General features: G+C 62.1%; 1 protein-coding gene across 4 annotated transcripts; it reads left to right on the plus strand.

Moving 5' to 3' along the window:
* The first annotated feature begins 361 nt into the window (after positions 1–361).
* VSTM2L (V-set and transmembrane domain containing 2 like) lies at positions 362–13,118 on the plus strand. Of its 4 annotated transcripts, none has more exons than XM_021547326.3 (4): positions 362–600; positions 7,847–8,019; positions 9,130–9,180; positions 11,755–13,118. In XM_021547326.3, exons 1-4 carry the CDS (start codon positions 489–491, stop codon positions 12,064–12,066), a joined length of 648 nt encoding a protein of 215 aa, XP_021403001.1. In that variant the 5' UTR covers positions 362–488; the 3' UTR covers positions 12,067–13,118. The 4 variants fall into 4 exon arrangements, with proteins under 4 accessions (XP_021403001.1, XP_021403002.1, XP_085414260.1 ...); XM_021547327.3 differs by having other exon boundaries at positions 363–600; positions 7,850–8,019; XM_085558134.1 differs by lacking the exon at positions 362–600 and adding an exon at positions 3,182–3,323 and having other exon boundaries at positions 7,850–8,019.
* The last annotated feature ends 1,251 nt before the right edge of the window (positions 13,119–14,369 follow it).

The raw sequence follows: 14,369 nt of genomic DNA on the forward strand, positions 1-14,369 counted from the left end.
CCCGGCGGGGCGGTATCGGGGGTCCCGGCGGGGCGGTACGGGGGTCCCGGCGGGGCGGTACGGGGGTCCCGGCGGGGCGGTACAGGGGTCCCGGCGGGGCGGTACGGGGGTCCCGGCGGGGCGGGGCGGTACGGGGGTCCCGGCGGGGCGGTATCGGGGGTCCCGGCGGGGCGGTACGGGGGTCCCGGCGGGGCGGGGCGGTACGGGGGTCCCGGCGGGGCGGTATCGGGGTGTATCGGTGCCCGGCCCCGCCCCGCGCAGTTTGAGGATGAACCGTGGGAAAAAAACTTGGGGGGTGCGCGCGGGCCGGATCCCTCCGCCGGGCGGGGGAGGCTCCGGGCGAGCCGCGGCACCGCCTCGGCGCGCGGCGCCCTCCGCGCGAGGGAAGAGCTCCGCAGCGCGGCGGCGCCGGGACCGCGGCGCAGCCCCGGGGACAGGGCTCGGCCCGGCGGCGCCGCCGCCCCCGGGACGGGCGCGCCCGCGGCAAGATGGGCGCCCTGGCCCTGGCCCTGGGGATTTTCCACTACCTGGGGCTCTACCTGCAGCTCGGCGCCGCCTCCCGGCACCCCCCGTGGGACGCCCCGGCGGCGGGCAGCAGCGGTGAGGCGGCGACGGCGGCCGGGGCTCGGGAAGGGGGCGGCTGAGCGGCGGGAGCTCCCGGGGCTCGGTGCCCCGCGGGGCTGGCGGCGGGTCGGGGCGGCTCCTGCCCGGGCGGCGGGACGGGTGCGGGGGATCGGGGATCCCGGTCGGGCTCCGCCGCCGAGGGCAGCCCCGTGTCGCGGTCGGTCGCGCCGGCGGCTCGAGGAGCGGGGGGCAGCCGGGGCGAGCTGGGGTTGGGCTTCGCCGCTCCCGTCTCCGGAGCCCGGGGGGCGGCCTCTGCCTTCGCCGCTGGGCTGCCGAGTCGGGGGCTCTGCACGGTGCGTCCCGGTGCCTGCAGCCACCCGCACCCGGCGTCCGTGAACCTCCCGGTGCGCCTCCCGGTGCCCGCCGCCGTCCGCACCCCGTCTCCGTGTGTCTCACGGTGCCGCCGCCACCACCCGCACCCCGCGTCCGTGAACATCTCGGTGCGCCTCCCGGTGCCGCCGCCACCACCCGCACCCCGCGCCCGTGAACATCTCGGTGCGCCTCCCGGTGCCGCCGCCCGCCCCGCCGCGCGATGCCCCACGCCCGGCAGCGGGGCTCCCCGCCGCCTCCCGCTCCTCCGCTCTCTCCGGTGCACGGTGGTTCGGCGGGTCCGTGCTGCCGAGCCCGCTGGGATCCACCGGCGTTGGGAAGGGGAACCTCTTCCTGCCTCCTGAACCCTCCGGTGAGGAACCTGGCGTGGGGGCAGCTCCCTCGTGGGTACCGAGAAGATAACAGGGCACCAAGCCCCCTCGGAGGCGGCTGCTGAGACCCTCCTCGCCCTCTGTGGAGTGACACGGGCACATTCAATCTTAGCTCGAGGAGTGACCACGGGGACATGCTGGGTGCCGGGTCCCAGCTCTTCCCCCCACCCAGCTCCGGGGCCTCCCGTGTGCGGAGGACCCACTCCTGCCCCAGGAGCCTCCAGGCACACGACGCCTCGGGCCATGCCGGGCTGGCAGGTGTGAGGTGTCCCGCAGTTTGTGGTGTCCCGCAGCAGTGCTGGGCTGGCAGGCACCTGCCTGCCCGGGGAAGGGATGGTCAGCCTCTGCATTGGGGCTTCACAGCAGGAGAGTTTCCAGACCTGCCAGGCTGGCATGCCAGACGGAAAGGTGGGTGAAGAGCCTCCATTAGCCACAGCTGCTCCCCACAAAAATTCAGCAATAGGCAAATAAATAGTGAAATGGTTGCTGTGTGGGAACAGGGAGCCGGGGAGATGAAATATTCTGGGAGGGCGAGTGCACTTTGGAGCCACATTACAGCTTGCTACTCGAGCAGTTCTGCAGCAACTCACTTAATCACAACAGAAACCTTTATTAACGATACTGAAAAGCAGTGAATAAGTGGGTCATGTATAATAAGCCATTTGTGTTCAGTAGGTGAATACCAATTTGATAAAAGCTGTGTGTGCTGAAAACCTGTATAAATCGCTGTTTAGCAGATCGGAGACTGATCATTTCATTACTGGCTGGTGCAGCTTTCCCTCCACACCACGAGAGTCCAGCAGGTTGGAGACGTGGAGCAGAGAGGGGCTGTGGCCAGCGGGATGGGCTCGGCTGTGGCTGGCGGGCAGGGGCAGGTCCTGCCAGGCTCTGCCCGCAGCAGGCAGCGCCCAGAGCTCGCTGCCATCTCTGCCCGGTGCTGGAGGCCTGCAGGAGCCTCCACGGCATCGCAAGGCTCTGCCACAGCCCCAGAGCGCGTTCGCTCTTCCTTTCAACTTGTCCGCGCCGGATGCAGCCGGGGAATTGACCGGGAGCAGTGCGTGCTCCGCAGGCATCGGCGAGTGGCCGTGAGCACCCCTGGGGCACCGGCACCTCCCCCATCCTGCCACCCCACAGCGGGCAGCGGGGTTCTGCTCGGCTGTGGGGAGGGAAAAGTCACAAAGAAAGTCCTTTACCTGCTGCCACAGCAAAGGCTCTGCCTTTGGCAAGGATGAAGCCAGGATGGGCTCCGACTGCCCCGTGAGAGCATCTGAGCCGCAGGATTTTTCCCACCATCCCTTCCCTACCCACAGTGCCGCTGCCTCTCCCCCTTCTCTCCTCTCCTCAGGCTGGCTCCTTCAATTATTCATGCCCCCCATTGCAGCCTGTGCACGCTGGGTTGCTGCCATCGGTTTTCTCATGCACTGGCTGCGAAGCTCCAGCCGCTTTCCCAGCCTGCTGGCTCTGGAGCGGGGCAGGGGAGCCGTGCCGTGAGGAGGAGCTGCCCGGCTTCTTCCCGGCATCGTGTACGGGCGATTCCGCCTCGCCTCAGCGGAGCCGCGGCTGGAGGCTGGAGGGAGCGGAGCCCCGGCTCCCCAGGGCGCTGCCCTGCTCCGTTCCCGCACACCCCAGTGATTATTCTATCAATTACTTTCATAAACACTTTGCATTCTGCCGGATTTTTGCACACTTCCTGGTGGGAATTCTCCACGCGATGTGTTTTTCCTGCTGCTGTTCGTGCAGTCATTCAACGCAATTACATCTGACACCTCTCCTCATCAAACGTCTGGGCTTTCTCTTCCCTTGAAGCGGCTGACAGACGACGGGCCAGACACTGGGAATTATTACGTTAGGACAGTGGCAGCTAATTTTAATCATAACGTTCCCCGTGAGCGAGGCAGGAATCAACCAGCGGTCCGGGAGCCGTGGGCAGCATGGCAGGGCTGGAGTGAGGACCTGGAATGGGCCAGGGAGCTGGAGGCTCTGCACTGCTGCCTCTTGGTAAGGGGCTGCTCCGGGGAACAGATGGATGCCCAGGTGGGCACCTGCTGGGCCCTCTCCCCTTCATGGCTCCTCTGGGGTTTTGGTTCATGGCGTGAGTGGGGCTTGTGCATCTTGGGACAGACAGCCCTTCCTGGCCCTGTCCTTGACAGCTCTGGCTCTCTCCGAGCTCCTGTGTTCCGTGGCTGTTTCCCCTCCTGCAGGGCCCGTTCCTGCCTGGCTGTCCCCTCCCTACGGCTCCACCTGCGGTGGGTGCCCGGTTGAGCACCGGGGATGTTGGCTGGGCTCGGCTGTGGCGGGTGCATTCATGACTTGTATCGTGTGCTCCGTGTGAAGCTGGGTTGGGATGAGCTCAGCAGTGATGGGGTGGGCAGAGCCGGGCAGGAAGGTGCCGTGTCCGTGAGCTCTGGGGGACAGCACCAGCACCTGTGTGTGCTGTGGGCAGCTCTTGGCAGCAGCTGCCGGTGCCAGTGGTTCAGGTTTTGGGTGCTGGGTGTGAGATCCTGTCTGCCCCCTCCCGTTCCTACTGAATGATTCCAGGTGAGAATCCTCCCCTGGCTGCTGGGAGCCATCCCCTGGCAGAGAGCAGCACCAGAGCGAGGGGTGGCTGCAGGCTGGCTGCACACACTGCTGGAGCCCCACAGGGAGCTGTCAAAAAAAGGCCGTTTTAGGGCTTTGCTACTTATACTATCAAATAGCAGCTCTTCCTTGAGCCTCTTGGGAGGGAATTTTCTGAGAACTGTGAGTCCCCAGGAGCCAGATGGGAGCAGCAAGTCCCCTTGCATGGGCAAAGCTTTGTGTAGACGGGGCCAGACTGGAGACACTCACCAGTGACCTTGCCCTTGCTGAAGGGGTTAAACATTAGGGGAGTGGGAAGTGCTGGGGGCAGGAGCTGGGGCAGCCCAACACGAAGGGGCATTGTTGGAAGCATCTGCAGTTTTCAAGGTTAATTCCATCTCTCTGGTGAGGTGAGTGCTGGCCTGATCACAATCACTGAGTTAGGTGGGTATTTTTGTTTTTAATTCACACGCTGCACATTTGAGCTCCTTCTGCTGCTCATATGACAGTAAAGAGGGGCAGGGCAATGGCGCTGCCATCCCCAGCGTGTGGTGGGAGCCTCCCGGGCTGACAGGGGCCAAGGGCCGTCTCGTGGGAAGGGAGGTCTGGAGCAGAGCAGCGCTCCCCGGAGCGCTCTGCCCGCTCGGCCGCCGGGTTCATGCCGCGCTCGCACCGCGGGGCGCTCCCAGCGCCCCGGGGCCAGCAGCCCTGCCCGCAGGCTTGTCAGGAGGAGACGCATCCACAGCTGTTCGTGCCGGTGGGAAGGGGAGGAGAGGGGAGGGAGGCTGCAGCCCGACCTGTGCAGCAGCCTTCGGCAGAGCCGCTGTCCCCGCGGTGGGGAATCGGTCACACAGGCACCGCGGTAGTGCCCAGATCTCTTCTGGATCCATCCGGAGGATGCCTCCCGATCCCCCGGGATGGCTCTTTCCCAGGCAGGCTGTGCCAAGGGCTGGGGGGTGCTGTGGCAGCCAGGAGGGTCCATCTGTGTCTGGGTCCCTGCTCTGTCCGTGTCCCGGTGCCTTTGCTGCCGGCAGGACAGGGCGCCCCTGCCGCTGTCCATCAGCCACGGGAGCCGCGGGCTCCCGGGAAGGGGAGGGTGCTGGGAAGGTCACGGATATCTGGGGAGGGGACGGTGCTGGAGGGACTGTGGGTGCTTGGGGAAAGTGTCAGTGGTGGTGGGTTCTGTTGGATTCATTTGCTTTTCCTGCAGCGCTGCAGCACAAGCCCAGCAGGTCAGAGCCGGCCCCACACCAGGGACGCCGGGCAGGGGCTGGATGGACCCAGGAGCGGGAGCAGAGGGACATTTCAGCTCCCCCAGCCCCTGTCCCTGCCCAGCGTGGGACGGAGCCAGCCTCAGCCCTGCTGCCTGCTTGGCTGTCACCCCACCTGCCCGGCTGCAGCTCCAGTGAGGGGCTCCAGCTCCTTTGGGCAGAGAAAGAGGCTTCTGACTCCCGGTTTAGGGAAAAAATCCCTCCCAGAGCAGGAGCCTGCACTGACCGGGTGATTAACAGGAGTTTGCAAATGTCCAATGCATATTTCATTGTCCCTTGATACATCTTTACAAAACAATTAGCCTGAGTTGGTGCCCGTGCCGCTGCTCTGGGGCTGTCCTTGGTGGGGGCTGTAGTGGGGGGCTGTGGAAGCTGGCACAGCTGAGGAATGGCAGGCAGCAGGCAGAGTCCTGCAGGGGCTTTCTGTGCTGCGTGGGGCCTATGGATGAGGCAGGGGATGGAGCAGGAGTCTGTGGAAATTTCCAGGTCCTCGGGGCAATGCACGACCTCTCTTGCCCCAGCACAGCCCCATCCCCGCTGCTGGAGCCCCCTCCCCGTGCAGAGCGTGACCAAGGTGAGGGATGTGCCCACCGCAGGTCTGTCTCTGCTTTATGAGAACACCAAGCTGTCCCAGCAGGCATTTTCAATTCTGTTTATCTGTGTTTCCCCATTGAGTTCATTTTATTTCCCCTGATTTTTATTTCCTGGAAGATTTATTGATCCTGGTGTTCTCAGTTTATGACAGGTAGCAGGCCATAAAGCACAGGGAGCAGCGGCCCCCTCCCTCCCTCTGTGGGGATGTGGCTCCAGTGTCAGTGGGGGCAGAGGGATGGGGCTGGGGGGGCAGGGACCGGGATGCTGTGGGGACAGAGCAGTGGCCAGAATTGGTGACTTGTTCAGTGTTCACAGGAGCAGTGTCCAGGCAGCTTGGCCAACCCAGTGCAGGGTGATGCCCAGCCTGGGGGGACCCAGATCCCCACTGGTGTCCCTGTGAGGGGCAGGGCTGGGGGACACCGAGTCGCCTCTGTCCAGGCGGGGCTGGCGTCCTCGGCATCCATCAGGGGAGGCACATGGTGCCTTCAGGACATAGCTGAAAAATGTGTCCCCAACAAAAGGTGATGACCCTGGGTATCCATCTGCAGGATCTATGCACCTCTGGATGTGCTTGGAGGTGGCTGAGCTCTGGGGTTAATTAGTACATACGCTTCCCAATTAAAATCGGAAAGAAAGAAGACGCTTGATTCAATCCAGCCTTTTCTCAGCTTATCTGCCAAATTCCCATCTGTGGGAGCAGATTTTAATTGTGTTCACAGTAATTTGGACCTGGCTGGAGCCCTCAGGCCATTACCCCACCTCTGCACTGCTGGAGCTGTGGTGGCTGGGGGGCTGGTGCAGGCTCTGCTGGGACCCACTGGCTCTGGCCATTGCTCCTGCCAGCAGGAATTCTGTGGGGCAAGAGCCTGACCCTGGCTGCAGCCAGGGAACGGGTGGGTGAGTGCTGGCTAATGACTGGACACAACAGCCTCAGCACCACTGTGGCATGGAGGAACCCTTTGTGCCAAGAAGACCCCCCTGCTCCTCCCACGTCCCTCAGTCACCAGAGCTGTTCCCTTGCCTGGGGTTCCCTCCCTGCCCGGCACAGAATCCATGTGGCTGCTGGCACCAGGCTCTGGGTGAACACAGTGTGGGAACAGCACTGGGAACCCCACCAGGACACCCTGCCTGGGTAAACCCCAGCGTTGGGTATTTTCCTCTGTTCCCTGCTGAGATGGATTAAAGGAAAGTGATAAGTGGATGGGATTTCCACGCGTCCAGAGGGACAGGGAGATATTAGCAGTATTAACTTTTTGTCTGGGCTGGTAATAATTGGTTTTCAGAGGGATCAGGGCTGGAGAGAGTGTTGCTCCCGACAGGCTGTGTGTCCCAGAGGGCTCCGGTGGCTCCGATGGGACCTGCACTGTGGCTGTGAGCTGGCAGTGCCGGCAGCGTGAGGGGGTGAGTGGAGACAGGAGCACAGGGCACCCTCGGAAGCCAAAGCAGTGCCCGGGGTGTGCAGGGGGCAGGCTGCCCTGTGCCCGTGCTGTGCCACGGAGACGCCGCTGCACCGATCGTGGCAGCAGCGTTTGCCGGTGCCCTGCACACTGGGGCCGTCTGTACGGAGGAACAACAGTCTCTCCAGAGGAGATGAAAAGAATTCTAATTACATCTCTGAACAATATTTGTTTTGAGCGAGGAAAGCAAACCATATGGCATGTGGGAGCCTGTTTGGGGCCGCATTAAGTGAGGATTTGTTTTTCAGTTATGTGCTGATCTGAGTGAGATGTGATCATGCTCTATTTATTTCCTTCACCTCAGAGGTGTGGCAGGTCCTGCACTTGTTCTGGGGCAGGGCCTGAGGGATGCTGAGGGAGCAGGGGCCACAGGTTCCTGCTCCCTCCCTTTCCCCCCCCTGCTCTTTGCAAAGTGCCTGGGAGGGGGGCCAGGCACCTCTGCTGGGAGTGGGGAGGGGATGCTGGTGTGGGAAAAGAGAAGCTGGGGATGATGAGGACCTGTCTGCTCTGAGTAGGGGCTGGGTTTGGCCAGGGAAGGATCCAGGCACTCCTGGTGACTCTGCCTGTGTGGCCAGTGGCATTGTCCTTCACCGGGACAGTGCTATGTCCCCGCAGGCACCCACAGCCCTCGCTCTGTCTCCAGCAGCTCTCTTCACCGAGACCCCCCACGACATGACGGCGCAGGCGGGTGAGGATGTGGAGATGGCGTGTTCCTTCCGCGGCAGCGGCTCCCCCTCCTACTCCCTCGAGATCCAGTGGTGGTACGTCCGCAACCACAAGGACTGGACGGACAAACAGACGTGGGCTTCCAGTCAGGTAATGCCCCTCGTCCTTCTCCACGGCAGCAAGGAAAGGCAGAGCCCTTCAGGCAGAACTGCACTTGCCATGGGGAAGGGCTTTGTTTGCAGCCACGGTTGGGTTTTGGTGGGACCCCAGCCCACAGCAGCACTCCTGGTGCTGACCAGACCTGCAGAGCAGGGTTTCACCCTCTGCTCTGACAGAGAGCAGCCGAGGATCCTGTGCTGCAATCAATAGGCTGCATGGGCTGCTCCGAGGATGCTGCACCGAGGATGCTCCGGGGCCAGTGGGGCTGGGCTGTCCTGGCTGCCCTTCCCAGCCAAGGGGCTGCCTGGCCCATTGCCAGGTCCCATCCCAGGCTGAAGCTTTGTTTATTTTTATTGTGCTTGTGCCTTTGCCTATCTCATCACCAGCTCATCCCTCCTGGCCCTGCACCCTCCACCCCTCCCTTGTCCCCTGTTCCCCTGTGTACTCGTCCGGCAAACAGCCTCTCTTTATTTCTCTCTCTGTTCACACAGAGATAAGGGCCAAAGAATGGGAAACAGCTTTGGGGATTTTAATGAGTCTTTATTGTAGTGACTTTGGCAGGGCTGCTGCTGGTGTTGCCATAAACTGAGGAGCCTCAGGGCAGTGCAGCCAGGACGGGTGGAGCGCTGCCAGGGGTCGAGGGTGGGCAGTGCCAAGGGTGTTGGAGGCGTTGGGAATGCACAGCCTGTGGCGGCTGGGGGAAGGTTGGTGGCAATGGCAAAGTGCTGGCAGTGATGGGGACAGAGTTCCAGAGAGAGGTCACTGCTTGCAGCAGTGATGCCACAGTGATCAGGGCTCCATCCCCACTCCTGGATCGTGGGGAGCACCTGGAGCTGAGATGCAGCGGGACCTGTGGGTGAGCACCCCACCCTCCCTGGCTGCTGTGCTGCTGCTGCTCCCTCCCATCCCGGGTACCCAGCATGACTTCATCTGCCCTGGGTGCCTGGGTTTGCTGGGGTTGGGCAGACTTTTCTCTCTTTCCCCTTCTCCCTCTTCCTTCCTGCTTGGGGCAGCCATCCTGGGAGCGGGAAGGGGTCTGGTGGGGTGAGCTGACCATTTCTATTCTCTCTCTGGTTTTCCCCTACCCTGCTTTTTCCACAGCTGAAATCATCACCACCAGAGGAGCCCGGGAAAGAGGCGACAAAAATCAGTGTGAGTTTGGGTGATGGTTCTTGTTGAGGGCTCAGCAGGACATTCTGCTGGTCCCAGTGACACAGGCTGGGAACACCAGGGTGGGAACACCAGGGTGGGAACACCAGGGTGGGAGACTTGGGTCTGCCTTGGCTCAGTCCTGGGGGTGACCAGGGTAAGGGGTGGCTGCCCTGCTCCCCCTGGCACCAAGAGGCACAGCCTGGGCCCTGAGCCTCATCCAGCATCTGAGTGACACATTAATGCCAGGGATAAAATAATCCAATTGACTCGGCGGATTAGCATCCCAAAGCCATTTAGGCTCATGTGAGCAGAATGAGGAGCTGCTAATCAGTTAAATAAAACACTCCTGCCCTTCTGCTGCCAGGTGTGTACCCCCCTGGCTCTCCCTGCCTCAGGGAGCTCTGCATTTAGGGGTGCCACAGACAGAGCAGTGCTGGAAAGTTTCCCACTATCACCTGGCAGCCTCTCCTGGCACTTCTATGTTCCTTCACTGAGTGAGCAAGGGGGGATGGGGCTGGTCAGGCACTCGTGGCTTCTCAGATACGTGCCCCCCACTCCCAGGATCAGTCTCTTATCTCTGGAGAGCCCTTCCCAAGCGGGAGCATCACCTTTCAGCACCCACTTGCAGGATCAGTGCATGGCTGTCTTGATGGTAATAAATCCCCTCCAGAGGTCATGTTCCCTTTGATTAATTGACACCCACAATCCATATCCAAATCAAAGCAGGCTCCTCCAGGAGTTGCTCCTTACCAGGGTGCTGTGACTCCCTGCCCCACAAACAGCAAAGTCCCAGGACTGCTGCTGGAGCAGCCAGAGCCTGGGCTCTGCCTGCCCTGTCTGCTCAGCTCGGGGGGCTGCTGCTCTCTGCATCCCACCCAAGCCCTGCTCCAGGGGCAGGAGGGGCTGTGGCGGGTGCATGGAGCCACGCTGGGGCCAGCACTCCCTCTCAGCTGAACTGGTGCATGTTTCAGCATAATTAGGCAGTTAATTGCACACTGGGATGGAATTGATGGGTGTGTGAGTGTAACCAGGATTTATTTTGAATCATTCGACGTCTCTGCTGCTTCCTCCAGATCCAGCCAGCAGGGAGAGGCTGGAGCTTCAAACCTCTTTTGTTTGTTGTTATTTCAAATGTCCTTGGTCATTAAGTGTTTATGGAATGGAGGAGGTAAATGAGCATGGGCGGTTCTGATGGAATGTGAGGTACAGCCACAACAGCAGGTGACAGGGAGCAAATAGCAGGGTCAAACAGTGAGGGGGGGATGTAAATCCCGAGGAGGAGCCACCGTGCCCGGCACCTCTTGGCTGTGTGTTATCCACCAAACACACCTGGTGCTGGAGATGCTTTGCGGGGATGGAGAGCAGTGAAACGTGATGAGTTTGGATTTATTTTTTCCCCCTTTGAATCCAACGGCACAGCACAGGGCTGAGCTGGGGCTGGGCACAGCAAATCTGCCCATCCTGGCCATGCCACGGGCTCTGCCCCATTCCCATGGGCAGTGAGGGCCGTCGCTGCCCTGCCTGCGCTGGTGGAGCCACAGGAATTATGGCCTGTCATAAAATCTTCCCTCCTGAGGCTCAGTGACCTGCTGGGCAGCGGCTCCATGGCCACTGGTGGCACTAGCAAATTGGGGTTTTATTTTATTAGTTCTAAATTTCCCAGCCATTAATTTCAGTGACTTCTGGCTCTCTCGATGAAGAGGTTTTTTTTGAAGCTCTTTTCCCATGACAGTCTCAGCATCTGGGCACACTTATACCACGGCCTGGCAGCTCCTGCCCCTGACTTGTCCTGTCCCGAGAGACCCACACTTGGAGCAAGGCAGGATTGGGGCTCATGGCTGCACATGGCCACTGGGCAGGCCTGAGGTGCTGTTTGGGGTGGCCCTGGCTGTGACCTGTGGCACCATCTCTCTCTCAGCAGCCCGTGGCGTGCAGGGCAGCTGAATGCAGCAGCCTGTGTGTGCTCACGTGTGTTTGTACGTGCACGTGTGGGCAGGTGTCTTCATGTTCCAGCACTGGATGCCACCACAGTGAGGGGACATTGAGGGGTCCTGGTCTCCTGTGCTGGTTGGGGTGGATTTTCCCCCTCTCCAGCCACATTTCCAAACACCATAAAATCCTCAGCTAACAAATGCAGCGGCGAGTAGAAAAACGGCCTTTGCCATCCAGTGTGATTATAGGAAACAGAGCCAGGGGCCTCGGGGTGGGTTATAAATCTGATTTATTGACCCAGCCCAGAGCAGCCACGGCTCTGGCTAGTGAGTAAGTCTTAAATTTCATTGGGTGATAAATACTGAGAGCGAATCAATTTGGTAGAAAAGCTAATTAGCCAGCGTGGTTCCGCATCGATCTCTGAGCCCCGCGCGGCCGGGTGCGAGCCAGGGCTTCCATCATCCTGCGGGCCCAGGCTGGGGCTGGGTCCCCCCGCACCAACTGCACCAGCCTTTACCATGTCCTCGCCAGCTGGGCCGTGGCGCGGGGTGGTGGCACACGGCCGGGGGTGGCACTGACCCGGGTGTCTGGGGGGCAAGGGGAGTCCTGGGGCCCCCTGACCGCCCGTCTGCCCCGATGCAGGTGGTGAAGGTGGTCGGCAGCAACATCTCCCACAAGCTGCGGCTGTCGCGAGTGAAGCTGGAGGACGAGGGCACGTACGAGTGCCGGGTGATCGACTCCAGCGACGGCAAGGCACGGCACCACAAGGTGAAGGCGTACCTGCGGGTGGAGGCAGCGGGGGGCCCGGGGCACCCCCAGGACACCGAGCTGCGGGAGGCGCCGCTGGCAGAGCTCGCCGCGCCGGGCTCGGCCCACGCACACCACCACCACCACCAGCACAAAGCCGGGAAGGAGCTGAAGAAGCGCTCGGCAGACTCCTCCTGTGTGCTGTAGGTGGGCGCTGCGGGGGGACGCCGGAGCCCCCCTCCGCCCCGGACTCAGCGGAGCCACCGAGGGTCCCGCAGCCCCTGCCAGAGACTGGCCCCGCCACCCCGTCCCGTCCAGCACCCCTCGCCACCTCCCTGTCCCACAGGCGCCGCGGGTTTCTCCCGGGCCCAGCGGTGCCGGGCTCGGCGTGGTGCGGGAGCCGGACCTGTCAGCGCATCCGTGGCTGCACCGCTGGGGCTGTGCCCGGGGCCGGGGCGTGTGTGTCCCCATCCCCCGGCCTTGTGCGGGTGGGCGCCCGCTGCCGCCGCGGTGCCGCGGGCCGTGCTGTGTCCCAGCTCTCTGCCCAGTGGGACCCTCCTGCCCACGGGACCCTCCCTGCCCTCCCCCGTGCTTCGCAGACCCAGCCGCCTGTCCCTGTAGGTTGCCCCGTTTAGTTGCTCGGTTCCAGCCCCACAGTGCGTATCTAAGTTCCAGCCTCCATCCTACAGCCCGTGTGTATCCCCCCAACCCCACCCTGCCCTGCCTGCCCGCAGCCCCCAGCAGCACGTCAAGGCCTGAGCTCAGCAGAGGAAGGACGGCACGGCACATTCCCGCATCGCTCAGCCAGGCAGCTGCCCGTGCTCCGTGTACGCCCGGGAAGGTGTGCCCGGGAAGGTGTGCCCGGGAAGGTGTGCCATGGCGCTGCCCCCTTCACCCATCACTCCTCCTCCCCGCGCATCTCACAGCGCACGGGGCGCTCACCCGCCAGCCCCGTCCAGCGCGGCCCCGTCCCGCTGCCCGTGCTGCCGTGGCTCTCGGCCCCCTCTCGGTCAAGCATCCCTCCCCACCAGGCCACAGCACCACATTGCCCCGGGCAGGGTATGGCCCGCGGGCTGCCGCAGTGCAAACAGCAGAGCCCGTCCCTGCTGTCCCCACGGGTGACCACGGCCACTGGGGACGGAGCTGTGGGGAGAGGGGGGTCCCGAGCCTCCCCGCCCGGGTGCCGGGTGCTGCTCCCCTGCTGCCCCCCAGCCTGCCACCATCAGACCTGCTGCAGCTAATAAAGCTCTTTAAACGAAGCCTCCGTGCTCTCTGTCTGTGGCACGGCAAGGGGACAGGGCTTTGGCACTGCCTCGGGTAAAAAGGGGCAGAACTGGGGCTGCTGGACTGTGGGGATGGGCATGAGGGTGGGCACCGACATCATCACCTGCAGCTGAGGGCTCAGAGCTTTAAAAGCTGAAGGTGGGGAGCTCCTGCCCAGCCTGGGAGCTGCTGCCCCAAGGGATGCAGGACACAGCAAGGTGCCAGGTGAGCTGGGGATGCTCCATGCTGTGGCTGTGGAGTGCTGGGTGCTGTGGGGTGGCTGGGTGGGATGCCAGGTGAAATCCTGACACACACCTGGGCAGTCAGACCAGATTTCCAGTCCGGTGGGAGGTGGGGTGCCCAAAGCAGGGTGCTGGCTGCCCCTGGGGCTTGGCTCTGCCTCTCCAGTGGGAAAGCAGCTCTGAGCACTGGCAATGCCCAGCCTAGCCCAGCTGCCTGGAATCCTGCAGCTCCTTTGAAGCTTGGTACTCCTTGGACCTCCATCATGCTCACCCCTTGCTGTGCTGGTGAGGAGAAAGAGCTGGTGGCTCTTTCTGCCACCAGAGGTGTCAGCCTGTGCTGGGGGCAGGAACAGGCAGAGGTGGCTGGTGTCTCTGGAGCCATGGTCACCTCTGCCACCTGGAGAACTGTGGTCTTGGAGAGCAAAGGGTACAGGAGAAAAACATTCAGGAGCTGCAGGGCAGCAGCTGTAAATCATTGCAGCAAGTTTTTTCCAGTAATGGTGCTGTGCCATAGCAATTCATGGCAGAGCTGTGGGGCTGGGGTTATGCTCAAATACTGTCAGGGAATGGGATTGCTGGGAGAAGAGAGACTGGGATGCACTGGTCACCAGTGCAGCAAAACACAGGACATAGCAGAGGAAAAGGAAGACCCAGGGACATGCTAGGGAGGGCAGGAGGCTGCAAATCATCTCAAACAGGGAATAAACAAATTGCTGTGCAGCACAGTGATTTGTAAAACCTGGAGGTGAGCTTTAACAGTAACAGGTTTTATTAGAAGAGATTAGTTTTACCGAATTTATAGGAAATCTTGGGAGCAAGAGTGGAGGAGAGGACCCTGCTGGATCTGTGTGCATAGCTCAGCAGTGGCTGGTGCCAGGGGCTGTGTGTGGGACTGTGCCCCCAGCACAGTGTGGCAGTCCCCCAGGGTCCTGACTGTGTTTGTGCATGGAGGAGGCAGCTGGACACGGTTTTCTTTGCTCTCTGATCCCAGAGAGTGTGACTGGA

This window comes from Lonchura striata, chromosome 20 (assembly GCF_050655825.1).
Source record: "Lonchura striata isolate lonStrDom1 chromosome 20, ASM5065582v1, whole genome shotgun sequence".
Classification (NCBI taxonomy): domain Eukaryota; kingdom Metazoa; phylum Chordata; class Aves; order Passeriformes; family Estrildidae; genus Lonchura; species Lonchura striata.

Coding starts and splice junctions, on each gene's coding strand:
- VSTM2L (XM_021547326.3), top strand. CDS start 489: ATGGGCGCCCTGGCCCTGGCCCTGGGGATTTTCCACTACCTGGGGCTC. Junction 601..7,846: donor CCCGGCGGCGGGCAGCAGCG/GTGAGGCGGCGA, acceptor CTCTGTCTCCAG/CAGCTCTCTTCACCGAGACC. Junction 8,020..9,129: donor AGACGTGGGCTTCCAGTCAG/GTAATGCCCCTC, acceptor CTTTTTCCACAG/CTGAAATCATCACCACCAGA.